This window comes from Mastomys coucha, unplaced genomic scaffold (assembly GCF_008632895.1).
Source record: "Mastomys coucha isolate ucsf_1 unplaced genomic scaffold, UCSF_Mcou_1 pScaffold5, whole genome shotgun sequence".
NCBI lineage: Eukaryota > Metazoa > Chordata > Mammalia > Rodentia > Muridae > Mastomys > Mastomys coucha.
The window spans coordinates 112,374,734-112,399,655 of record NW_022196911.1 but is presented as its reverse complement, the minus strand read 5'-3'; the positions used below and the strand labels follow the sequence as shown (position 1 = coordinate 112,399,655).

The window sequence follows — 24,922 nt, the reverse complement described above, 5'->3', positions numbered from 1 at the left end:
AAAAAAAAAAAAAAAAAAAGGTATAGGAAAGCAAGAGCCTATGAGAACCGGCCGGTGTGATCTCAGGGCTTACTGGACTAGGCACTCACTGCCTTGGCACAACACAGCGCTAGGCCCTTTGGAAATATGGAGGAGACGTAAATTTGTGGCTGCCACTAGAAGTTTTGCATCATTGAAAAAGAAAGATTGTCCTGCCATGTTCCTGTCAACCTTTGGGGGTTGAACCGGATTGTCTCCATCTTGAAATGGAGTGGGGGATCTGAGTTTCCAGAGGCAGGCTAGGGGAAGAGTGTTTCATGGCTGTCAGGGACCTTAGTCGTGGCCATTGCAGATGAGAGAAGGGAGGTCCAGGCTGAGGCTGAGCCTGTGGCAGGGGGAGGTTCTGCCTCTACCAAGCACCCTCGCTGCCCACAGGACTGGCCAGAGCTCTTAGCTCACCATTGCACAGGAATCCAGAGGTGCGGGGACACTGGAAGTTGTCATACTCGCAGAAGTGACCCTCGTAGCGGCCTTCACCGTAGCACACACAACGTCCGCACTGGCACTCGCCGTGGCCCGAGCATGGTTTGTCCTCACCCTCACGCAGGCAGGGCTGCGTGTCACTCAGAGAGCCCGTGGAGCAGTTGCAGGTTTTGCCACTCCTGAAGGAGGAACTGGTCACTATTGCACAGCCTGGGAGGAAGCCTGGGATTTTTATGCTCCTATTTTACAGACCACAAAACCGAGGATCCACAAGGATGGAGGTAAGTCCAAGTCCTACAGACAGCAGTGGCTCAGCTGGAACTGGACCCCACCTCAGGGTCCTCTCACCTGCTCACTAGCTGTCCCAAGTCATGACAGGCTTCCTCAGAGTCTTGGGGTGATTTCGCTTGTCCTTGTTTTTTTGTTTTTGTTTTTTTAAAGATTTACTTATTTATTATATGTGAGTACACTGTAGCTGTCTTCAGACACACCAGAAGAGGACATTAGATCCCTTTACAGATGGTTGTGAGCCACCATGTGGTTGCTGGGATTTGAACTCATGACCTCTGGAAGAGCAGTCAGTGCTCTTAACCGCTGAGCCATCTCACCAGCCCTTGTCTTTGTTTTTTTGTTGTGTGTGAAACAGAGTCTTTCTAGGAGGCCCTGGCTGACTTGAACTCTCTAAGACTAGGCCGGTTTTGTCCAGATCCTGGCTCTGCTTTCCCAGTACTGGGATCACGAGTAGGCGCCACTGCGCTTGGATAGGGTGAACTTGCTGCTTATTTAAGATTTAACTGTATCGCTCAGGATCCAAACTTCTGGGCTTGACTATTGCCTTAGCTTCCTCAGACACCAAGTGAAGCACCGCATGGAGCACTGCAGCCAGCAAGTGTCTTGAAGCCTTAAACACCCTCACCAACACTTGCCTGCAAGCCAATTTCTTTTCTTTCTGAGACAAGGTCTCACTACATAGGACTAGCTGGAGATACAGACCAGACTGGCCTCAAAGTCTCAGAGATCCCCCCTCCCTCTGCCTCCTGAGTGCGGAGAGGTAAGCCATCGTATCTGCTACTAAGCTCATTTCAGATCAGGCGGTCTGTGTGTAGTGGAAGAGACTTGAAGTGAAGAGCTGGTCAGACTTGCTCCCAGCACCCAGCCCCACCCCTGACAGCCATCTTGTCTGTGTTAGCAGAGAGACACCCAGAAATAGCCCATGCGTCTATGTGTGGATGTGCCTCAGTTTATGATGGGGTTATGCTCAACAAACCCATTGTAAATTGAACCGCATTTCCAGTGCCTAAGCCAGTAACAGCTTAGCCCAGCCCAGCCTACAGTCAGCCACTTTTGCACCATTGTAATTGCAAAGGAGGAGGAGGAGGAAGGAGTTGGACATCAGAGACAGGCCTGGTAGCATAGACTCTCAGGACTTGCACGTCCGAGACAGGATTGTGAGTTTGAGGCCAGTCGCCCTACACAGTAAGATTCAACAAAACCCACCATTTAGTCAGACAAACAAAATAAACCCAGCCCCAAACAGTCTAAGCCAGATTCAGTTAAGTAAGGAGCATCCCAAAGAGTTTTAAACTGGATTCGCCCAACAGCTGAATGCACCTCCCTCCAGCCCTTTTTGCGGCTGAGCACGTAGGCTCCCCTCCCCCACTCACCAGCCCTCATTGCACACGCAGTGTCCACACATGAAGTCCCCTCGGAAGTGACAGCGGGCTGACTGAACTTCCTTTTGCTGGAACAAGATCAGGATGTGCCCGTGCATAGAAGGAAGGGACAGAGCCACTGCGCACATTTGGTGGGTAGGGGACAAGGCCTCACTATGCAGCTGAGGCTGGGCTGGAACTCACTAACTTTCTCTCTTCCTTCCTTCCTCCCTTCCTTCCTTCCTTCCTTTCTTCCTTCTTCTCTTTCTTTCTTTTTTCTTCCTTCTGTTTTTGTTTGCTTTGCTTTGTTTTTTTCTTACAAGAAAAGGTCTATCTGTGTAACCCTGGCTGATCTGGAACTGGTTCTGCAGACCAGGCTGGCCTGGAACTCAGAGATCCACCTGTCTCTGTACCTCCACTGCCTGGTTAGAACTTTCTACATAGCCCAAACTGGCCTCCTAAATGCTTGGCTACAAGTGTTTCTTTTTTTGTTTGTTTGTTTCTTTGTTTTTGTTTTTGTTTTTTTGAGACAGGGTTTCTCTGTGTAGCCCTGGCTGTCCTGAAACTCACTCTGTAGACCAGGCTGGCCTCCAACTCAGAAATCCGCCTGCCTCTGCCTCCCAAGTGCTGGGATTAAAGGCGTGCGCCACCACCGCCTGACTACAAGTGTTTCTCTTATGCCTGGCTTTGCCACTGGGTACTTCTGCTGCTCTCTGTGACTTGGGACAGCCCGCCATGGACGTGTATTCGCAGGAGGTTCCATCTATTTACCCAGGGTCCTAGTACAGGGCTCAGTTCCTCCTTCCCTCCCCCACAGTAGGGCTGATTCTTACCAGCTCACAGGCGCACACATCACAGATCACACTCGCATCCATCCGGAGGCCATCGGAGAAGGAGGGTTTCAGGTGGATGTTGCCCCCTTGGTCTTCTTTCGCCAGCTGGCACACATGTGTCCCATCTATGTCCTCCACTGCCCGAAGCTGGACATTGTATGTGCCCTGCAGGGATCCCAGTGTCAGCAGAGGTGGACAGTGGCTCTTTGACATTAGCCTGCTCGCTCATCTTAGCAACCTTCACTGCTGCACACTCTTATTCACTCCCAGTGTATGGACAGGGATATGGGCAAGCAGAGTAATGTGCCAGGCTCATCCAACAGATCAATGCCAGAAGAATTGAACCCCAGGGCCCATGTGTGTCCCTTGTTAGAAGATGCCACTCCTAGCCTCCCATTCCCCCCTGTCCACAGGAGCATACCACTTCCCCCCGCTTGATGTGAAAGGACCCAGTCTCTGTCTTCTGGAGAGTATCGGAGGTGACCTCTGTTCTCAGGCCTCTTGGGCTGTCCAGAGCCCGGATGTCCAGGTTGGAGCGAATTCGCTGAAGGAGAAGAGATGATCAGTGTGGAGCCTGGGCTCGGCCACCTTGGCCTGGCCTGGCTGTTCTTCATCTGACTGGAATAATGGAAGACGGATGAGGGTGGGCATGGAGCACAGTGGCAGACCCTGCAGGAGCCCGGGCCATTGCCAAGCAGACTCAGGCTCCAGGGACAGCCAGAGACCCGCTTCACTAGTCCATCCTTCAACCGCTCGCCCACTCCTTCCTCCCTCCCTGTCCCAGGGGGCTCAGCCTCCGCAGTCCTCTCTGCTCCTCACATAGAAGGCCTCTTCCAGCAGCTCCACAATGTTGGATGAATCCTCCTGCAGGACGCCCAGAGAGGAGACTGGGAAATATTTATGGAGCTTCTGCAAGAGACAACACAGGCCTTGGGTTAAGGTCTTTTCTTTTGTATCTTCCTTAGATACCTACTATCTTACTAGATCAAGCTCTCTAGATACATCTAGTGTGCCACCTGGTAAAACCAGGCACCTACCCTCTCATCTGCTTGAGAATTCAGCTAGGGGGTGGGCAAGAGACCTTCCTATCAGAGTCTACTCCTTGGGACCCAGAAGCTTTGGGGGTGGGATAAGGCGGGAAGAATCAAGGAAGTTTGAGAGGTTCCATTTTCCGACCTCCTGCACTGCCCAGGGGCCCAGGCCTCACACCTCATAGTAGCTGTAAGAGTAGTTGGTGACAGCAAAGATGGGGATAATGTTGTGCTTGGCAAGCAGCCGAACCAGTGTGGGCACCGATGGGTAGTCCTGTGTCTTGTATTGGGTGTAGGTCCCCGTGGAGTCCAGGTGGCACTTCTCATCATTTCGGTTCATGATGCCGGCCAGCACATTGGCACCGTCAGCCTCATAGTGGAAGGCAGACTCGGTGGAGAACACCAGCAGGTGGGTGCTGTCAGCCCTCCAGCCAATGTCCCTCTGCAAGGCAAGGAGGAGCATGTTCACTGAGCAGACTGCTTGCTGAGGACTGACATTCTTTCATGATGTAGGGAAAGGGAAGCCATTCCGACAGGGGGCTGGACCGAAGCCGCAGGATTAGCAGCATGTGCCATCATGTGGCATGTGAATGACAGAAAACTGGAGAGAGATGATGTGCAGTGTGTGCCCAGCACGGGCACCACAAGAGAATCAAACCTGATGCCCTGGGACAGCTCCTCCTGACCCCAAGCCCTCAGCCACACTGCAAGGATAGTTTAGATGCATAGGAAAATGTTCACAGCACCATGTTAAGTGAAATGGGCAGGCTGAAAGAGATGGAGTAGTTACGGTGGTTTCCAGGCTCCCCCCCCCCCAGCACCATGTTAAGTGAAATGGGCAGGCTGAAAGAGATGGAGTAGTTACGGTGGTTTCCACTGGACAGCCCCCCCCCGCCCCCCCCCGCACAGGCTCATATATTTGAATGCTTGATCATCAGGGACTGGCACTACTTGAGAGGGATTAGGAGGCGTGGCTTGTTGGAGGCTTGGGCTTTCAGAAGCTTATTCCTAGTCTAGTGTCTCTTCCTGTGGCCTGTGGCTGTGGATGAAGAGTCATGTTTCCCTGTACGCCACCATGCTTCCCGCCATGATCATGGACTAAACCTCTGAAACTGTGAGCAAGCCCCAGTGAGACGCTTTCTTTTTCTAAGAGTTGCTGTGGTCATGGTGCCTCTCCACAGCAGTAGGACACTGGCTAAGACAGCAGTGTATGGCAGAATGTTTGAAAAATACATAGGGTGTCTTTGTCTTTAAGATAAGGCCTTGCCCTGTAGTCCAGGTTGACCTCAGACATGCGATCTTCCTGCCTTAGCCTCTTGACTGCTGAGGGGGTCATTGGCACACACAGCTACATCTAGCACTATTTGGGAGGATTTGTTTGTTTGTTTGTTTTAGTTTTATTTACTTATTTATCTTGAGACAGGGTCTCTCTGTGTAGCCATAGCTGTCCTAGAACTCATTATGCAGACCGGGTTGGCTTTGAACTCACAGATCCTCCTGCCCTTGCCTCTCAAAAGCTGGGATTAAAGGCGTGTGCCACCACACCTGGCTTAGGGTGATTTTTAAAAAGAGAGTTGTTTTATTTGTGTATGTCTATACTTGTGTTTTGGTATGCATCATGTGTATAGATGTCTGAGGAGGCCAAAGGAGGGTATCAGATCTCCTCCCCCAGTTGTGAGCTGTCAGATGTAGATGCTAGGAATCAAACTTTGGTTCTCTAGAAGAGCAGCAAGTGCTCATAAGTGTTGGCCAATTTCTCTAGCCTGTGATTTTATACATTTACTTAATTAAAAATTTTTATTTCATGTATTTGGATGTTTTGCCTATATGTTTGTCTGACTGTGCACATGCATGCATGGTGTCTGCAGAAAGCAGAAGAGCAGCTCGGACTCCCTGGAACTGGAGTTAAAAGTAGTTTTAAGCTGCTGGGCAGTGGTGGCACACACCTTTAATCCCAGCAGTTGGGAGGCAGAGGCAGGTGGATTTCTGAGTTCGAGGCTAGCCTGGTCTACAGAGTGAGTTCCAGGACAGCCAGGGGCCAGGGCTACACAGAGAAGCCCTGTCTCGAAAAACCAAAAAAAAAAAAAAAAAAAAAAAAAAAAAAAAAAAAAAAAAAAAAAGTAGTTTTAAGCTACCATGTAGGTACTAGGAATTGAACCTGTGACCTCTGGAAGAGCAGTCAGTACTCCTAACTGCCGAGTCATCTCTCCAGCACATCTTTCTGCTTTGTTTGTTTGTTTGGTTTGTTTATTGAGACAGAACCTCCCTATGTCCTGTTTCATGATGTCTTTGTAAACTCGCCTTGTACACCAGCTAGCCTCAAACTCAGAGATCCCCGTGCCTCTGCCTGCCAAGTGCTGAGATTAAAGGCGTGCCGGTCCAACCTGCAGCCTGTAGGGTCTCATGTAGCCCATGCTGGTCTTGAACTCAGTATGTAGCTGATCACCCTGCCTCCACTTCCCAAGTGTTGGGACTATGGCTGTGTATTGATTGCCCTGCCTAGCTTTATGTAGGGTGTTTTCAGAAACCGTGCACTATAAAAAAGTGCTTGTGGGGCTGGCGAGATGATTCGGCGGGTAAGAGCACTGACTGCTCTTCCGAAGGTCCTGAGTTCAGATCTCAGCAACCACATGGTGGCTCACAACCACCCATAATGAGAGCTGATGCCCTCATCTGGAGCGTCTGAGGACAGCTACAGTGAATTACGCCAGAGTGAGCGGGGCTGTCCTGAGTTCAATTCCCAGCTGCCACATGATGGCTCACAGCCATCTATACAGCTATGGTGTACTCATATAAATAAAATAAAATAAATAAATCTTAAAAAAAAAAAGTGCTTGTGATAGCATTAAGTGAAGAAAAAAAAAGGTGGTTGGGGAGAGGAGTTTCAGAATTCTAGGAAAAACAACCCCACTATGTAAAATGTGGGAAAAGGAACAAAATATATCGACGGGTTATCAAAGAGATGGGCTGCTTGTTGTCTTTGGAATTATGGGCAATTTTCGTTCTTTGTTTTCTAAGCTTTTTGCAGTATAGATAGTTTATCTTCAAAATGAAAAAAAAAATTGATGTAGGCATAAAAAGAAGTGGCCATTTTAACTGCCAGCCCTGGGCCAGAAATACGGCTCCACAGACAACGTGTCTTCAAGCCTGATAATCTGAGTTCTAACCCCCCAGGCATGCGGAAAGGAGAGAACTGACCCCCAAAAGTTATCTCTTGACCTGTGCGTACACACCTCTATACTGTGGCATGCATACACATACACAAACAAACAAACAAACAAACAGCTGCTCGTGCAGTTGGAGTCTGGACAGCTTGTAGATCTGGGAGATGGTCTGGTGGGCCAGTGTCAGGACCCTGAATATTCCAGGACTACCAGACTCATGTCTGCCTCACTGGCCAGTACAAACACAGGTTGTGACGTTCAGGTATGGACCTGGATTCCCAGCACATCAAGACTAGGATTAGGATTAGGGGCTGGTGGAACATGTGGTGATCTTAAGGAATGGGGTCCGAGCCTCTGGGGACCCCCTTAGGAGATTCTGAGCCTAACAGTGGTGGAACAGGTCAGCAGAAGTTGGTGTCCTTCTCAGAAAGCTACAGCCCTGGCCTAGGCTGGCAAGGTCCCTCGGCACTCACTGTGCACACGGCTGTCTGCAGGATGGCATCGAAGCCCCCTTCAGGAGCATCCAGGTTGCCTGAGATGCGTTCTCCTTGCAGTTTGTCCCAGAATTCTTCCACATTCTCCGTTAAGCTGATAACGTTCTTGAAGGAGAACGGGGGATCACTGTTGGGCCAGGGCTCCTTCAGCCTGGGCAGAGGTAGAGACAGAGTTAGCGTCAGGGAAGGATCAGGTGCCACGGGCTCCAGTGTGTCAGAGGAGAATCCTAGGCGCCAGTATGAGAGGTCACAGAGTACTTGGCCAGGACCCCTGCCCACCCACACCCACCCAGCCACTCACTTCTCAGGCCTCATGTCTGTCTGAGGGACACTGACTTTGTCCACAAACTTTCCAAATCCAATGGTGTAGTCACTGGTGAGCTGGCGCAGGATCTTGGCTGGACACCAGGAAGAAAGAAGGACAACTTAGTGACAGCATCCCCACAGGGGACCCAATGCTGGCTGAGGACGGAGGAAGCCAGCAAAGGCAACCTCTTGTAAACACTGCGTGTTGCACATCAGCTCAGGTACTCTGAGCTCTTGTTCCTTTTATTTTATTTTATTTTATATGTCTGCATATTTTGCCAGCATATATGACTGTGTACCATGAGAGTGCCTAGAGTCCGTGGAGGTCCAAAGAGGGATCACATCTCTCAGAACTGGAGTTACAGATGGTTGTGAGCTGCCCACTGGGGGCTGGGAATTGAACCCAGGTCTTCTGGAAGGGCAGCCAGTGCTCTTAACGGTGGAGCCATCTCTCCAGCCCCTGTGGTTCAGATTTACAGGTGGGGGAAATGGGACTGGAGGGGACTTAGAATTATGCATTTAGAAATAGCAGGGCGGCCAACCTTGTGTAGTCTACAGAACTGATACAGCCATGGCCTTGTGGCATGGGGCTCCCTCCTTGTCAGGGCCAGATGGCTCAGCTGCTCGCCACTCATTCTTGGGTCTCCTGTGAAATCTCAAATAGTGAAAAGGCTCTGGCCAGACTCTCCCTCAGTGAGTGAGGGCTTTTTGAGGTATGTGTGTGTTGGAGGCGGGGGCGGGGCTCAGATGTTTCACCTTTCCACAAGGGGTATGTGCAGCTGTCCCGCGTTGTGCTTGGCCTCCTGAGCTAGCTGGGCGAGCCCCACCCCAACCCTCCCATCTTTTCCCTACTTCAGCGTACCCAGGTTCTGCCCCATCTGCTTGAGGTTGTCCAGATCGTCAGACATGGAGTTGGAGAAGTCCATGAGGATATACAGATCCACAGGGCTCTCCAGAGGCTCAAACACTTTGAACACAAAGTTGCGCTCCTCACCCGGGCGTAGCCGAACTTGCAGGCTTTGGGGAGCTACCTGGCTGCGGTGCAGGCTGGTGTCGATCTGGGTGTTCTGTGTCCAAGGGAGTGGAGCAGTTTATTAGGAGGTCACTCTGGAGATCCCAGACCTGCCAGGGGGCACTGTGGTCCTTAGAGCCACCCAGCCTCATGCATGGAGAACGCGCCCTTCCACCCGGCTCCAGGCACCTCTGTGATCTCAAAACTGCTCTCCATGATCAGTATGCTTTCTCCCCGGCAGCCCGCAGCCAGAAGCTCCGCCTGGGTGTTGCAGCGCCTCTCCTTGAATAGCTGGCCAGAAGTAGATGGGTTTAGGGTGGCCAATCCCCGGCTGCCCCACTCCTGGTTCATTTCCTTCTGAATTCCCACCCCTCACCTTTTTTCACACCCCTGGCTGACCTGGTGCTAGGCTGACGGGATGACAAGAGTCAAGTGGGCCAGAGCCAGAGATGGGGCAAGGGGCTGTGGATGGTAGCTCAGGCTGGCCCAGAAAGCCTGGTTGGCAATCGCTCACCTCGTCTGTGCAGTAAGCACAGCTCTTGTCCACCCGGATGCACTCAGTACAGCTCTTCACCTGGGCCTTCTTGCAGCGGTTGGCTGGTGAGCAGAGGGCACATGAGTGAGGGCCGCAACCTTCCCAACTGTACCCTCGCCTGAGAGAAGTGTGGCTCCTCTCCCCCACACTTAGAGAGGAGAACGTGGTCTGTCTGTTCCACATGGCACAGCTAGGAATGAACAGGGCCAGGTCTCAAACCTGGAACATTTGCCTTAAGTTGGGAGGATGGAAAGTGCAGGCTTGGCTGGACGGACCACCCTCACCACGCCATCCTTTCCTGGTACGTTCAGCCTGTAGCCCTCGGGCTCCCGTAACTAAACGTAACTATCAATGCAGACCAATGCACAATGATAGACTTAGTTAAAATATCATGAGATTTTTTTTTTTAATTTTTTATTTTGGTAGCATGATTGAATGGTTCTCAAGCATGAACTTTGTAGATGACATAGTCTCAATGTCAAAAGGCTGGCGGCTGTGGTTGTTTAGAACTCTAGAAGCTCTCATCTGTCCAGTGTGGCTGTCACCCATGTGACAAGCCACGTCCACCGTTCCCTCCCTGTTAGTCCCACCTCAGTGTGGCTTGTGCCTCCTAGATTGCTGTCAGGGGACTGGTCTGTCCCTTGACCTTCCTCTAGTGAAGGGACTCTGTCTTGTTTATCACAGGAACCTTGTGCCTAAGGCTGGGCACACAGTAGGTTCTCAGAAGCCGAATGAAAGACCTCAGTTTCCACAGATGTTATTGGAGTTCCCCTAACATTCTGGCTAGTTGGAATCGCAATGAGGCCCTACTAGCTGCACCAGAGCACACAGTCAGTAAGAGCTCTCCTGAACTCTAGGCTGTGGCTCCCTGGTCAGGGTTTTAGTACTGGTTTTGATGGGGGAAGGGAAGCCCTGATTTCCTGTGATTGTCTATTTCTATGGTGTAAATATTCCCACCATAGTCCTCCACAAGTAATGAATATGGCCTCACCTGACAGGAAAATGTAATTGGTAGGAGCCATTCTCCAACCAGGAATCCCCCAAGAGCATAGTTGATACATCAGCAGTCTCCCTGGAGGTCCCTCCAACACCCTTAGCTCCACCAATGAGATCTCAGCTCTACCTCTAAGTGGGCGGCTCCCCTCCCTAGGCAGCCTCCTTCCTTACTACCCCAGGCCACCTAGCAGGGCCTACAGGTATCAGAGGTGAAGGGCACGAAGCCTCAGGTTCTCCAACCTGAGAGATGTCCGGCTGTTGGTTGACTGTCAGTTGATTGATGTAGGGTTGGGTCTTGAGATGCCTAGAGGGGGCTACAGGGACGTTCCAACTCACCCATACTTCCAGGTAGGCTGACACTTAGCATTGCTGCCAGCAGCAGCTTCACCCATGGACTGCAACATGGCCCTGCCATCCTCCTCCTCCTCCTCCTGCAAAACCACAGTGGACACATGATGTCTCTACAGCACCGATCTGCAGCATGGGCTCCCTTGATCCCCACCGGAGCTCCACAGGTCGGGTGAGACACTCTTGTGTAAGTGCGAAGCTGGAGGTTCAAGCTGCATGCACGCATGCGCGCACACGGTGGATCATGCCTGTAATCCCAGCACTTGGGAGGTGGAAGAGATGGCGGCTGTCATAGGCTAGGTGGTCACGGGTGTGTGTGTGTGTGTGTGTGTGTTCTGCTTGTCAATGGAAGAGATGAGGAGTTTTATACCTGTCTTCTCCATCCCCACAGGACCCCACACCCTGAGGAAGCGCTCTCTGGCCTTTGTGGACTCTGGGCTCTGAGGCTGATCCAGTACCAGGTCCCTTGGGGCTGGTCTCAGCAAAGGCAGGGTGGGCTTATACTAAGTCTTTGCCTGGTGGGTGGAGCTATGGTCTCTTGGTAGGTAGGCGTCCTCTACAGGGGCTCTGACGGTACCCGCTGCCTACTCTGTACCAACTGTTGTGTCCTTTGTGCAGATGGTGGGACCAAGAGGAGAGGTGCTGGCTTGGGAGTGGCCCCTGTGTTCTATATACCTCCGGCTCACCAGGGTGGCTTCTAAACACCTTGCTTTCTATCCAACTACCCGGAGTTTCAGGACAACTGAGCAGGGCTGGGAGTTAGTTTAGGAGCCCCCGTTGGCCGCTGTCACACAACGGTGGCCATTAGAGCACTGGTAAACCATCTCAGGGCACCAGGAGCTTTCCAGGTCTTTGAAAAGACGGGCAGCCCAGAGCCTTGTCAGGGAAGAGCCTGGCTCCGGAGCTACCAAGGCCTGCCCAGAGGAGGGCAAAGGCCAGGGACACACCTTTTTGTCTAGGGCCAGAACTTCCAGGGGCACAGACAAGACCATATCCACTGTCCCTCCACCTTAGATCCTTTCTTAGCAGCCCCACGTTGTTCGGCAGGGACAGCCCCAGGATCTGTAAGGCTGAAGCTTGCTCAGAAAAAAAAAAGTAGGCAGGCAAGGCATGGTCCCTAAGGAGGTAGACATCAGTCCCAGCATGTCCACCGTCAGAGCCAGCAGGGAGAAGTCGCCCTAACAGGATAGTGGCTAGAGGGGAGCCCTGAATCAGCAGAGGCATGACTCCTAGGAGAAATGAGTTTCTTGTAGCCTTGGGCGTAGGCACCACACCCACATGCTACATAATGCAAGCTGCAGACTCGGCCTCTCCGGAGCCTGATTACCTAGGCAGGTATGGGTGCCAGAGGGACAAACCCATCTCTTTTCACAGGCTCAGCATACAGAGCTGTCACAAACGGACAGGACGGCCACACATAGCCAGCACATCAGCAAAGGACTACCACGGCATCGGCACACACCCCGTGGGAGATCCTTGCCTGTGTGTGCCTCAGGACAGACGAGGCACTGACTGCGGCTGCAGAGCCTCCCCTTCCAGCAGTCACACTGCGAGGGTCTGGTGGGGATTTGGGGACAGTGCAGATTCCACACTGAACACCCCCCCACACACACACACACGAGCTATATAATGGCTATTAAGGACCTAGGCAGACACTCAAGTGTTTGCTTTGACCCAACTTGTGTTTTAAAAGTTCTAAAAGTAGTCACTGATTATAAAAACAACAAGATTTCACATAAAGGTTAGGACTGAAGATGCCGTCACAGAGTGTGTAGCCATGGCAGGCTGGGCCAAGCAGACAGGACAGCAGTTCTTGAAGCTGTAATAGCCCCTTGCCTACCCTGTCAGCCATTGGAAATCAGGGTTAAGGAACCAAACACTCATTTTCTACTGCCCATCCTCCCCTCAACCCCCGGGGAGACTCAATTTCACATTTGTTCTGAGGAGGACAGAAACAAATGTGCCACCTGGGTTGGACCTCTGCTCAGGGTGTGGCAAGTGTGTCGGGAAGAAGGAAGAGGTCTGCCTCTACGCTTGGGAGCCACCTGGAGTCCTCCACCACAGTGACAGCCAGAAAGCCACCCCCGAGGACCGTGGGAAAGAGTGTATGTGTGTGGGGGGAAGCACTCACAGGGCTGCTGGGTGAGATTCTGAAAGCTCGCTGACAAAAGGTGCCTGGAGCGGGCTTTGGGAAGAGAGCAGGCTGCGGGCCAGCCAAGAGGAAAATCAGGGACTCCCCATGCCCGGCATGCACTGGGTTACCACACAGCAGGGCCTGCCAGGCCAGGCAAGAAGGGGGCTCGCTGCAAGGTAGTTAGTTGCTCCTCTACAGTCTTCAGATTGTCGAGGGGAGGCAGGCACCCAGGAGGAGGCTGGAGAGTCCCCAGCCTCTACCCACTCCTATTATTACCCACCTACCCAGTGTCCTCTTCTAGCAGGGGCATCTTATGGCCCCCATTCTTCCTCTAGATCCCAACTTCCCACATCCTGGCAGGCTTGGCACCTGTCCTGGCAGCATGGGCAGAGGGAGCCAGGGCCTGCCAATCTTCAGGGAAGGGAAAGGAAGGGAAACAAAAGCCCCGGGCCGGAGTGGGTATTCACTTTCCTCTCCAGCCCTGTTGTCCGGGGGCACCGGGGCAGGCGGCATGCCCTCGGATCTGCAGCGGGAGCTGCACCTACCTTAGTGGGACGACGTCGGACTTGGGCAGCCTTGGGTCGAGCTGAGCGCGCGGGCGAGCCCGGCGGCGGGGCAGCAGGGCGGGCGGCGGCGGGCGGGAGCCAGCAGCGCTTTATGGACGGGCGGCGCAGGTAGGAAGGAGGCGCTGGTGAGTCAGGCGGGCTGCATTCCTGCGCGCTGCGCGCACCTGTCGGGGCAGGAGCTGGGGTGTCGCCGCAGCCGCCAGGCCCGCCCCCCGGAAAGGGCTGCGGCTCAACCGGCGCCGGCCGGAGCCCCGAGCTGCCGCGGAGGGGCCTGGAGGAGGAGCCACTCTTCCCTGCAGCACAGACCGGGGCTCCAGCCTCCCCAACCGTCCAGGCTCCCGGATCGGGTCTCCCGGCCGCTCCGGGTCTCGGGTCCGCTTCTTAACACACAGCCTCTGGGCAGTGAGCCCAGCTCGGCCAGTCCCGCTGCCCCGACGGTCATCGGGTCGTGCACCACCCTCTCCGTGTCAGCGCGAGGATGGGAGAGACTTAGCGCTCTTGGGCTGCTGGCCACTAAGCTCTCAGCCTCTACAATGTCACTAGAGGAACCAATAGGCAAGGGCTGGGGCCTCTGGGTTCCTTCAGATACTTCAATCTCCTTAAAATGTAATAGTAGGCATCAAGAGGCCACGTGACCTAGTGTGGAGTAGCACTCGTGGATTGCTACGATGTTGGTGACAAGCTGATTCACAAATCTTCCTCTTGCTGCAGGCTCTGAGTGCCTTCAGGCCCTGCTTCTGTTTAATAACGAGCCCGCGGAGCCGCTGCAAGAACCCAACTAACTGTTGTCTCACCGGGTTAGCTAATGCTTGCCGCCCGGATGAACCGTCTCAACCCGTGGGGCCTTCAAGCTCGTCAGAGCCAGAGTGTCAGAGCCAGAGTGTACGGTCTGAAACTATCCTTACCCTCGAAGACCCTGGACTAATGTTGCAAGATCTTTAGATTTCCTCGGCTTTGCCACATCCTCTGTTGGCTTATAAGTCCGAGAATATGACCTTTTCTCACCGTGTAGCCCCCCAGGCTGGTCTTGAACTTGGGGTAATTCTCCTGCCTCTCCCTTGCAAGTGCTGGGATTCCAGGCATTCACCACCATGCCTGCTCTTTTCTTATTTGCCTTTTGATACGGTGCTTGGGATGGAACATAGGTCTTCATGCAGGTCAACCATGTACTCTGCCGCTGAATCTCCAGACCACAGTATGGCTTCCTTATGGCATTCGCTATGCTGGTTTGAAGTGATCATCCCGCTGGACTGTGGACTCTGAGAGCCCATGCTTTCTGCCCCAACCTGGGGTGATCTAAGTCAGGAGAGGTGGAGACGCCAATCCCCAGGTCTGGGCTAGACAGAAGATGTGATTTTTTCCCCCCAGCCCTAGCCCTGGTGCCTGGTACATAGAAGGAGCTCAAAAAAGTGTGACTGGGCAAGATGGGTTAAAGTACTTACCGACAAACTTAATAACCTGAGTGTGATCCCTGGTGGGACTTGTTCTCACAAGGTCTCTGTGGTGTGTACATCCATCCTACCCTCTCAAATAAACAAATATAAAATACAGCAGTGCAGGTCTCTCATCAAGCACTCAGGGAGCAGAGGCATGTGGATCTCTGTGAGTTCGAGGTCAGCCTGATCTACACAGTTTCAGGCCAACCAGAGCTACATAGACTTTGCTTCGAAAATAATACTAATAAAAATGAACTTTAGAAAGACTGTTAAATAACCCTGTCAGTCCTGCCCAGCCATCTGAGAGCTGTTCTGCATAGGCCAAGTACTCGGAGAGATTGCTCCTGAATGTGTGTGTGTGTGTGGGGGGGAGCACTGGGGAAGGGGCCCAGTATGTATGTGCCAGGCCAGCTCAGTGCTGTGGGCATCAGCCACTCCAGTAGGCACCCAGTCCAGTCTAGAAAAGAAGAGCTCTATGTGTCAATTTAAAAATAGTTCTTTTCGCCAGGCAGTGGTGGCACACGCCTTTAATCCCAGCACTTGGGAGGCAGAGGCAGAAGGATTTCTGAGTTTGAGGCCAGCCTGGTCTACAGAGTAAGTTCCAGGACAGCCAGGGCTGTCTCAAAAAAACCAAAAAAAAAAAAAAAAAAAAAAAAAAGTTCTTTGCAGGAGAGATGACTCAGTGGTTAAGAGCACTGACTGCTCTTCCAGAGGTCCTAAGTTCAATTCCCAGTAACCACATGGTAGCTCACAACTATCTGTAATGGGATCTGATGCACTCTTCTGGTGTGTCTGAACTTAAATAATAAAGCAAATAATCTCTTAAAAGTTCAAAATAAAAATTTAATAATCTTGAAAATGTTTAATAAATCTTTTAAAATATTTATTTGTGAGAACAGGGTGGAAATTAGAGGACAATCGTTAGGAGCTGGCTCTTACGTGCATGATGTTGAAGCAGGGTCTCTTGTTTCTACTGCTGTGCTGAATACTGCAGGAGAGCTGGTCCCCAAGCTCTGGGACCATTCTCTGTCTCTAGGCCAGCACATATGGTTTTTATATGGGATCTGGAGTTCAAATTTAAACATCAGGCTTCGGGTGGTGGTGGCGCACCCTTTAATCCCAGCACTTGGGAGGCAGAGGCAGGTGGATTTCTGAATTCGAGTCCAGCCTGGTCTACAGAGTGAGTGCCAGGACAGCCAGGGATATACAAAAAACAAACAAACAAACAAAAAACAATTAAACATCAGGCTTGTGTAGCTAGTGCTTTTACTAGACGAACCAGAAGTTTCTCCATTCTCAGAGGAGAAGTGGAGGGGAATGGGGGAGGAGCTGTGCGGGGAGGGAGCTGGGAGGGGGACGGATATTGGAACATAAAGTGAATAAATAAATAAATTAATGAAAAACAAAATTTTTAGCCGGGTGGCTATGGTATACGCCTTTAATTCTAGCACTTGAGAGGCAGAAGCAGGTGGATCTCTGGGAGTTCCAGGACAGCCAGGGGTACACAGAGAAGTGCTGTCCCAAAAAACCTTTAGCATTGTGTGTTCATGTGTCCATGATGCATGTGTGCAAACATGTGGTGGTCAGAGAGTAACTTGGTGTCGTCATTTCTCTCCTTCCATCTTTCTGGGGGTTCCCCGGATGACACTCAGGTCTCTAGGCTTGACTGGTAAGTGCCTTTGCCTAAGGAGTCATCCCCTGGTTCTGCATGTTAATTTTATACAGGTAAAAGAGCTGTGGGGTTTAACAGTCTGCAATCAGCTACTTGAGAGGGTATTAGGAGAGTTAAAGCTATGGGCCTGCGTGGACTACGCGACAAGCTTGAGGCTAGTCTGGGCAACTTTGGAGACCCTGTCTCACATAAATGGATCAACGGCCGAGGATGTACTGCTTGCCTAGAATGCATTGGGCCCTTGACTCCATCCTCAGTAATACACATGAGATAAAAAAACCTTTTTTTTGTTTTTGTTTTTGTTTTTCAAGACAGGGTTTCTCTATATAGCTCTGGCTGTCCTGGAGCTCACTTTGTAGACCAGGCTGGCTTCGAACTCAGAAATCCGCCTGCCTCTGTCCCCCAAGTGCTGGGATTAAAGGCATGCACCACCACCACCCGGCTAAGATAAAACTTTTTAAAACTTATTTTTATGTACATTGGTGATTTGACTGCATGTATGCTCATGATGGAGTCAGATTCACTGGAACAGGGGTTACAGACCCCTATAAGCTGCCATGAGGGTGCTGGGCATTGAACCCAGGTCCTCTGGAAGAGCAGCCACTGCTCTTAACCGCCGAACCATCTCTCAGCCTCTGTAAAATAAAACTTTATCCACTAGTTCAATCACTTGCTTAGTTTACAAGTGTTTAATGAGCTGCAATGCGAACGAGACAAACCACTTGCCCACAGTCAGCCGCAGCCGGATCCTGGCTCTCCGGCATGGGCTGTGCTGCATTCTCTAGGGATGTGCTGGACTTTGCCACAGTCTGACCATGTGACCTAGATCCCCAGACTCTATGAAATTCAGGGTGAGGGTGGCAGCCCCTCCTAATAACTCAAGCCTCAGAAGGTGGAGAGAGGAGGTGGATCCTGCTGTCTAGCAAACCTAGCCTTATCAGGGAGCTCCTGGTTTGACTGAGAGATCCTGCTTTGATGAGTCAGGGGAAAGGATGCTTCCTGAGAGCAACCTTTGACCTCTATGTGCCTCTCTATCTATGTGCCTGTGCACCTACATACACAGAAACCCACACAGGCATAAAATATGGATACACGCATACATGTACACACAAATGTAAAAAGATGCTGAAAGACACAAAAAATTCTTTTTACCATCTATCCTCAAAAGTATGATTTTCTACACTGCTACATGTTTATGCGTTTTTTCCCTCTATGTCTATGTGTGTGTGCATGTCTTTTTTTTTTTAAAGATTTATTTATTTATTTTATGTATATGAGTACACTGTAGCTGTACATGTGGTTGTTGGGAATTGAACTCAGGACCTCTGCTTGCTCTGGCCCTACTCGCTCCGGCCCAAAGATTTGTATTTATATGTATTTATATGTATATGTAAGTACACTGTAGTTGTCTTCAGACACACCAGAAGAGGGCGTCAGATCTCATTACGGATGGTTGTGAGCCACCATGTGGTTGCTGGGATTTGAACTTAGGACCTTCGGAAGAACAGTCAGTGCTCTTAACTGCTGAGCCATCTCACCAGCCCCGTGTGTGCATGTCTTAAAAGTCTCTGTATCTGTGTGCCCTGGTTTGTGGAGGCCAGAGGCCAGCTTCAGATCTTGGCTTTGTTTTCTGACTTGAGCTGGTTTCTTCTTGTTTTCCACTTGGTATGTCAGGCTAGCTGGGTCTGCGAGCTTCTGAGATTTTTCCACCTAGGAGGACTATGATTACAGACACCTACTAGTTCGTCATGCTAGGAGTCTGAACTCCGGTCCTCCTGTCGGTGCGGCAGGCCCTTTACCCACATTTGGAGCCTCTTCTCAGCTCTGTATGTTCATGTTTCTCGTGTGTATTTACAATGAACATCTCTTAGCATCTCATCCCTCTCTACTCCAGAGTGAGCTGAGAAAACTCATTACCATATCTCAGGCTGATTCGTCTGGGAAAATGAACAGCAGCGTGTCTATTAGGCAACCCGTGACTCAGTCCATGTTTACATTTTCCTAACTGCCCGGGCATGTCTGATTTCCCTTTGAATCCATTTCGAATCCTAATGCCTGTTACACACATCTGACCAAGTCTCCTTCCTAATCTGGTTTAGCTTTTCATTCTTCACGTGGACTTTTTTTCCCCTTAGGATCAGGGTCTTGCATGAGTCTAGTTTTGCCCTGTCAGGGAGGGGCTTGCCATTCAAGCTTGAGAAACGGAGGCAGGTGGCTAGCTAGTGTGAAATCCTGTCTCAAAAAGGAAAGTGGAGGGCCTGCTGGATAGCTCTGTGGACAAAGGTGCCTCTGCACCTGAGTGCAATCCTGGAGCTCACATAAAGGTGGAAGGAGAAAACCCGCTCCAGAGTTGCTCTTTGATCTCCGAAAGTGTACCATGGTTGTATGTGCGCGCACACACACACACACACACACACACACCAATAATAAACAAGGTGGGCCAGATGTGGTGCCATGCACCTTAGATCTCAGCACTTAGGAGGCAGAGTAAGAGTTCAAGGCCCTCTTGGTCTACATAGTGGGTTCTAGGCCAGGCGGCCAGTTCTATCCAGTACGACCCTGTTGTGGAAGAAAAAGAAAGTCACATGATTAAGTAATTAAGAGTATGTTTTCTTCTCTCAGAAGTCTGGGTCGCAGCATTCACATGGGTGGCTCACAACCATTCATAGCTCTGCTTTCAAGAGGTCAGATGCCCCTTTCTGACCTCCCTGGGCACCATGCACACATACATACTACATACATGCAGGCAAAACACCCACATACACATTTTAATCCCAGCACTTCGGAGGCAGAGGCAGATGGATTTCTGAGTTCGAAGCCAGCCTGGTCTACAGAGTGAGTTCCAGGACAGCCAGTGCTACACAGAGAAACCCTGTCTCGAAAAAACTCAAAAAAGAAAAAAGAAAAAAAAAAAAAAGAAAAAGGCATCTGATGACTTGATTTCGATCTCTGGTCTTTCCACATGCAGGAGTCAACCCTGCGAGTGTGCATGCACACATACACAAAGGGTAAGAGAAAAACCATGCATTTATAGAACTACATGTCAATATGGCCAGATCACTACAGAGGGAATTCCCAGGATGACCTCACTTACTTCTGAGGACCCAGAGCAATCCCTGCTTAGACATACACCTTTATCCCCGTCTCCAGCATGGTCTGCTCATTTCCTGCTATGAATGTACACTTCTAGTTGTCAGCTTCTTGGAGCAGAGTGTCTTCCTCATCCACCTGTGTGACCCTAGGAGGGCTGGGGCCACAAAGATGAGTGAATGATTGGAGCAGTTGAGTCTTTGGGTTTCCTGGGAGTCTACTTCCATCTTCACGTCTGGAATCAGACCAGTTACTTTTACCTCTTTCTTTGCACCTTTTTTGTTTTGTTTTTTGTGTTTTTTTTGTTTTTGTTTTTGTTTTTGTTTTTGAGACAGGGTTTCTCTGTGTAGCCCTGGCTGTCCTGGAATTCACTCTGTAGACCAGGCTGGCCTCGAACTCAGAGATCCACCTGCCTCTGCCTCCCAAGTGCTGGGATTAAAGGCATGTGCCACCACCGCCCGGCTCTTTCTTTGGAAAAAAAACAAAAACAAAAATACAAACCAAAAAACAAAAAACAAAAAAACCCAAAACACAAAACAAAACTACCCCCCCAAACAAACAAACAAACAAACAAACAAATAAAACAAAACCAAAAAACAAAAACCAAACCCTGGAGCCAACTCGAACTCAGAAATCTGCCTGCCTCTGCCTCCCAAGTGCTGAGATTAAAGGTGTGTGCCACCACTGCCTGGCTGAAGCCAAGTTTTGAAAAGCAAAACCACAGATTGTGCTATTCCTCAGAGGAAATGTTATCAAAGATAATTGCCATGGGGACCAACGCCAATCAATGCTTGCCTGAGCACACCAGCTTCCTCCTTCTGTTTTTAAGAAGCCAGTTCCCTCCCTGCACACTGACCTCTAAAGGGCCCCAGCTTTCTGGACTGATCCCATTGGTTTCTTCACATGTAGGACTTCAGGAGGGGATGCTCTCTTTTCACCATGTGAGTTCTGGAGACTGAACTCAGGTCACCAGGCTTGGTGGGAAGTACCTTTAGCAGCCGGACCATTACTTTCCTTTTAATTATCAACTTCAGGGTTAGGATTTGATAGTTTGCAATTTTAGTGGTGGCAAATACATGCTTTTTCCTCTCTTCTTTTTAATTTTGTTTTTTTCTTTTCAAGACAGGGTTTCTCTGTTTAGCCCTGGCTGTCCTGGAACTTGCTCTGTAGACCACGCTGGCCTTGAACTTACAGAGATTCCACTGTCTCAGTCTCTGCCTCTTGAGTGCTGGGATTACAGACACGAACCACCACCTGGCTCATACTTTTCTTTTTAAAAAAATCACTCCAGGGATAGGGACATGGGTTAAGAGGGCTCCGGCTGTCCATGCTGAGGACAGGGAATTGAACTCAGGGCCTCTGCCGGCCCTGCTCTCTCTGGCCCCATACTTTTTAAAAAAGTCACTCCAGGGACGGGACATGGCTCTGGCTGTTCATGCTGGGGACAGGGACAGGGACAGGGACAGGGACGGGGACATGGGTTAAAAGGGCTCTGGCTGTTCATGCTGGGGACTGGCGTTCAGTTCTCCACCAATGTGGAGGCTCACAATCACCTGTAACTCTAGTTCCACAGCACCTGAAGTACTCTTTGGCCTTCATGGGGATCAGGTGCCCTCGTGGTGCAGAGGTGTATATGAAGGCAAAACATCTTTACATATAATAAAATAAACACAAGTGAGAATATGAATAGATTTTTAATTTACTCTACAGTTTACAATTCACTGCGGTTTCTTTTTTTGTTTGTTTTTGTTTTGTCTTGAGTGGCTGGGGTCAAAGAACTGCACTATCATACCCAGCCCACTGTTACATTTTATGAAATGAGGCAAGTGGAGAAATCTCTTCCAAACAGCTCTTTGACACTGTCTCAACCTTCACCTCATTCTAATATCTTTGAGTCCAGCATGGTGGCTCCCACATGCCTGTATCCTAGGCTTTGGTAGGTCCCATGTGCCTGTATCCTTGGCTTCAGAAGCTGGATGAGAACAGCTGTAGACTGGAGTCAGATTGGAATGATGAGTTCTATGCCAGCCTGAGCTACACAGCAAGACTTGGGCTCAAAAACCCAAGCCAAGGACAAAACCACTCAAGATGGCTCCTAGGCTCAGGAGTCTTCCTTGTTTTCTGGAACAAGCTTCTCTGACTCCACTTGGATTCTGAAATCAGCCTTTCTCCACGGAGCCTGTTGTTCGTGGTGTGCACTCAAGATCTGGGTGCATTGTTACTGGAGTGTGATGTCCTAAATATCAGAAATATCCAACCTTCTGATTAACACCAGGGAGCTACCTGGGTTTTCTCTTTCCCTTTATTTTCCTCTGGGAATTGACACCAGGGGTGGGCGCTGAGAACCAATCCAGGGTCCTGGAGAGCAGTGTGTGCTCTCTACTGTGCCACTGTCTTGAAATTTCTCCCTTCCTTACACACAGCCCACCCTGTTCCGCACCTGGCTTTTCCACTTTCTCCTGAAGATTACTCCAGCCCCACCCACAATCTACACGATGAGAGCTGGGTATAAATAATAGCACACACCTGTAAGTCCTGGCTGTGTGCAGGCATCCGTGTGCATGCGGGCATCCATGTGCATGGAGGCGCACACGCCTTTGTGTGTGTGCACAGGTGGAGCTTGATGCTGGGATGTCGTCCTCCATTGCTTCCAACCTTCATTTTTCCAGAAAGGGTTTTCTGTCCCCAGCACACGTCTAGTGTGGGTGTGGGGATCCCTGTGCTTGTGCAGCAAGCGCTTTATCTACGAGGCCACCTCATGGTCCCAAAACTCCAACTCAGAAAAAAATCAAAACCAAAGTCAGGCCTGGTGATGCACAACTTTAATCCCAGCACTTGGGAGGAGACTCAGGAGGATCTCTTGTTAGTTCAAGGCTAGCCTGGTCTACACAGTGAGTTCCAGGACAACCAGGGCCATTACAGAGAGAAATTCTGACTTGACCCCTTATCACCTCCCCTCAAGCTAACAAACTAGGTGGAGGTACACCTAGAACCCCAGCTGAGATCACCCAGCTCCCGGGCATGCCTGTGAAGGACTGCGCTGGTTAGGTTAACTGGGGGACACACACTAAACGTGGGCTGTTGTTGCAATCAATCTCTCAGCCTGAGCTCCAGAAGAGGAAGGAGACTGTGAACTTGGTAGGCAGGGGCAGGAGACTCATTTGAGGCCAGTCTGGGCAACACGGGGCAATACCTCTCCTCTTCAGAAGGGCCTGGAACCTGGGATTGGCTCAGTGGAAGCCTGGGTTTGATCCCAAGCAGCACACTCCGCAACCCTAACATATAAAAGGGCAAATCACAAACTAGCAGCGGCCTGCCGATCGCTTGGCACAGCAAGGACCACTGGCAACGTGTTAGGCCTTACTCAAGCAAGGCTCTGGAATCCAGTCACAGAGTGAACCTGGGGCAAGCAGTGTCAAACCAAGTCAGGTGACCACAACCTGGGGTGCTGAACAATGCAGCAGTCTGAGATGTTGGTGCTCACTCTTAGCAGACAAACCTCCAGGACAGCTGTGGGATTACCCAGCTCACGGGCAGGCCTGTGAAGGACTGCCCTGGTTAGGTTAACTCGAGGACCTGGCTCCCTTGGCGTTTGCCTAGCATGCAGGAAGTCCTGGATTCAATGCCTCACACCATATAAACTAAGTGTGATGATTCATGTCTGCAATCCCAGCCCTTGGGAAGCAGAGGCAGGAGGATCAGATGTTCAAAGTCTCTATGAGACCCTATCTACTCCTTGGTGGGGATGTAGCTGATCTCCTTTCAGCTTTGCAAAGCTCGAGCTTCACTCTCTCACACAACGCCCTCACTATGTCCTGAGCCTCCCGCAGGGTAGACCTTTCCAGGGGTGCTCAGGACACCGAGTGCAGTCAAGGTCAGAAACCCAGACACTAGTGACTGGGTTTTCATATTAGGGATTTCATGGGCAGCTTGTGAGTCCCCAGATCACACACATACCAAACATAACCTCAGAGGCTCTTTGTCTGTTTGTCCCATAGAAGCATGGGGACCCTTCACAGCCCCACTTCCTCCTTTGACACTGAGCCCTTCCGCTGAGTGGGGAGGAGAGCTGCCAGAGGGCACGAAAGAAGCCTTCCCTCCATCCGGCGCTGGGCTGGTGATTCTGGGCCCCAAGAGTGGCCACTGGTGCTACCCAGGGGCTGCTGCTGGGCAGAGATAACGGCATAGGAAGGGTGGGGTGGCAGGGACCTTCCCAAGAGCGTAGCCTTCACATAAACAATGAGCTGCTGCCCTGGCCAGAGCAGGAGGTGATTCATCTCCCCCACTGCGTGGATCCTGCTGGCCACACTCACTGGGCACTGAGGGGCTGGGGCAGCCTTGGCCAGGTGCCCACACTCTGCTCCTGCCCTGGGCAGGTTGGGAATCACATCCCAGCCCTCTGTTATCTGGCCTGATTTCAAAAGCCTGGGTGTGTACCAGAAGCAGCGTGGGGAGTGTTTAACTGCACCCAGGAGAGCAGCGGCTCTGCTACTGCCTGAGAACTGTTGAGACCTGGTTTCAGGATCAGGAAAGTAGGAAAATAGACAACAGGAAAGGATATGTGTCTGGCCCCTCCTTGAGCAGCTGCCTGCCCACGCCCTGGGCATACACTGAGAATGATCATGGCCGCTTCCTGGGCTGCCCTCTGAGCATTCCCATGGCCTGTCAAGCCGTTGTTCATCCTGAGCTTGACTCATCTTGACGGTTACGGAGGGGTACTTGAGCTTCGGGTCTGCCTGAGCACAGCGTGGGAGAGGCCAGTGCGCCTGACATGCCAGGACCCAAGAAGCAGGACTTTTAATTGGTGAAACCCAAGAGGTGTGTGGATAGACCCTGTCCAATGCACACCGCTGCCTCCGCTGGAATGTCCTTCCGGCTGGAATGTCCCAGAGGATCTTCTTGGAAGGCATGTGGGAGTCTCAGCCCTAAACACAGAGTGGCTCCTCCCAGTGGGTAGAAGCTACTGGGCTGCACAGGCCTGCCAAGTCCTGGGTGTCCTCTGGTCACTGCTTGGCCTTCTTCACAATGGTGCCCACAGCAGAGATGACGGTGGTCTTGGAGCCACTGGCACTGGTGGTGACAGTGACCACTGCTGGCAGGGTGGCTGTGGTGGTGAGGATGGTGGGCTGCGCTATTGTCGTCACGGGGATGGCAGAGTCCCACTTGCTCTTCCTCTTCTGGGCATCTAGAG

At 51.1% G+C, this 24,922-nt stretch overlaps 2 protein-coding genes across 8 annotated transcripts in view; both read right to left on the bottom strand.

Annotated features, from left to right (window-relative positions):
- Positions 1-13,726, bottom strand: part of Itgb4 (integrin subunit beta 4) — a 34,608-nt gene extending 20,882 nt beyond the window's left edge. Inside the window, exons 1-13 of one of the 6 annotated variants that reach the window (XM_031351914.1) lie at positions 13,513-13,726; positions 10,822-10,916; positions 9,469-9,551; positions 9,144-9,245; positions 8,805-9,009; positions 7,938-8,034; positions 7,616-7,787; positions 4,157-4,420; positions 3,767-3,856; positions 3,369-3,491; positions 2,948-3,112; positions 2,127-2,203; positions 439-641 (exon numbers count right to left, since the gene is read on the bottom strand). In XM_031351914.1, coding sequence (XP_031207774.1) covers positions 439-641; positions 2,127-2,203; positions 2,948-3,112; positions 3,369-3,491; positions 3,767-3,856; positions 4,157-4,420; positions 7,616-7,787; positions 7,938-8,034; positions 8,805-9,009; positions 9,144-9,245; positions 9,469-9,551; positions 10,822-10,900 — 1,660 coding nt within the window. In that variant the 5' untranslated portion in view covers positions 10,901-10,916; positions 13,513-13,726. Of the gene's footprint in view, positions 1-438; positions 642-2,126; positions 2,204-2,947; positions 3,113-3,368; positions 3,492-3,766; positions 3,857-4,156; positions 4,421-7,615; positions 7,788-7,937; positions 8,035-8,241; positions 8,770-8,804; positions 9,010-9,143; positions 9,246-9,468; positions 9,552-10,821; positions 10,917-13,512 lie in introns of those variants that run through there. The other 5 variants (XM_031351915.1, XM_031351916.1, XM_031351920.1 and 2 more) reach the window with 5 other exon arrangements.
- Positions 13,727-21,406: 7,680 nt separating this feature from the next.
- Sap30bp (SAP30 binding protein) overlaps positions 21,407-24,922 on the bottom strand; it is a 35,370-nt gene continuing 31,854 nt past the window's right edge. Inside the window, exons 11-12 of one of the 2 annotated variants that reach the window (XR_004113075.1) lie at positions 22,258-24,916; positions 21,407-21,967 (exon numbers count right to left, since the gene is read on the bottom strand). Coding sequence is in view for 1 of the 2 variants with exons in the window: in XM_031350502.1 (XP_031206362.1) it covers positions 24,735-24,916 (182 nt within the window). In the remaining variant the exon portion in view is untranslated. Of the gene's footprint in view, positions 24,917-24,922 lie in introns of both variants that reach the window. The other variant, XM_031350502.1, reaches the window with a different exon arrangement.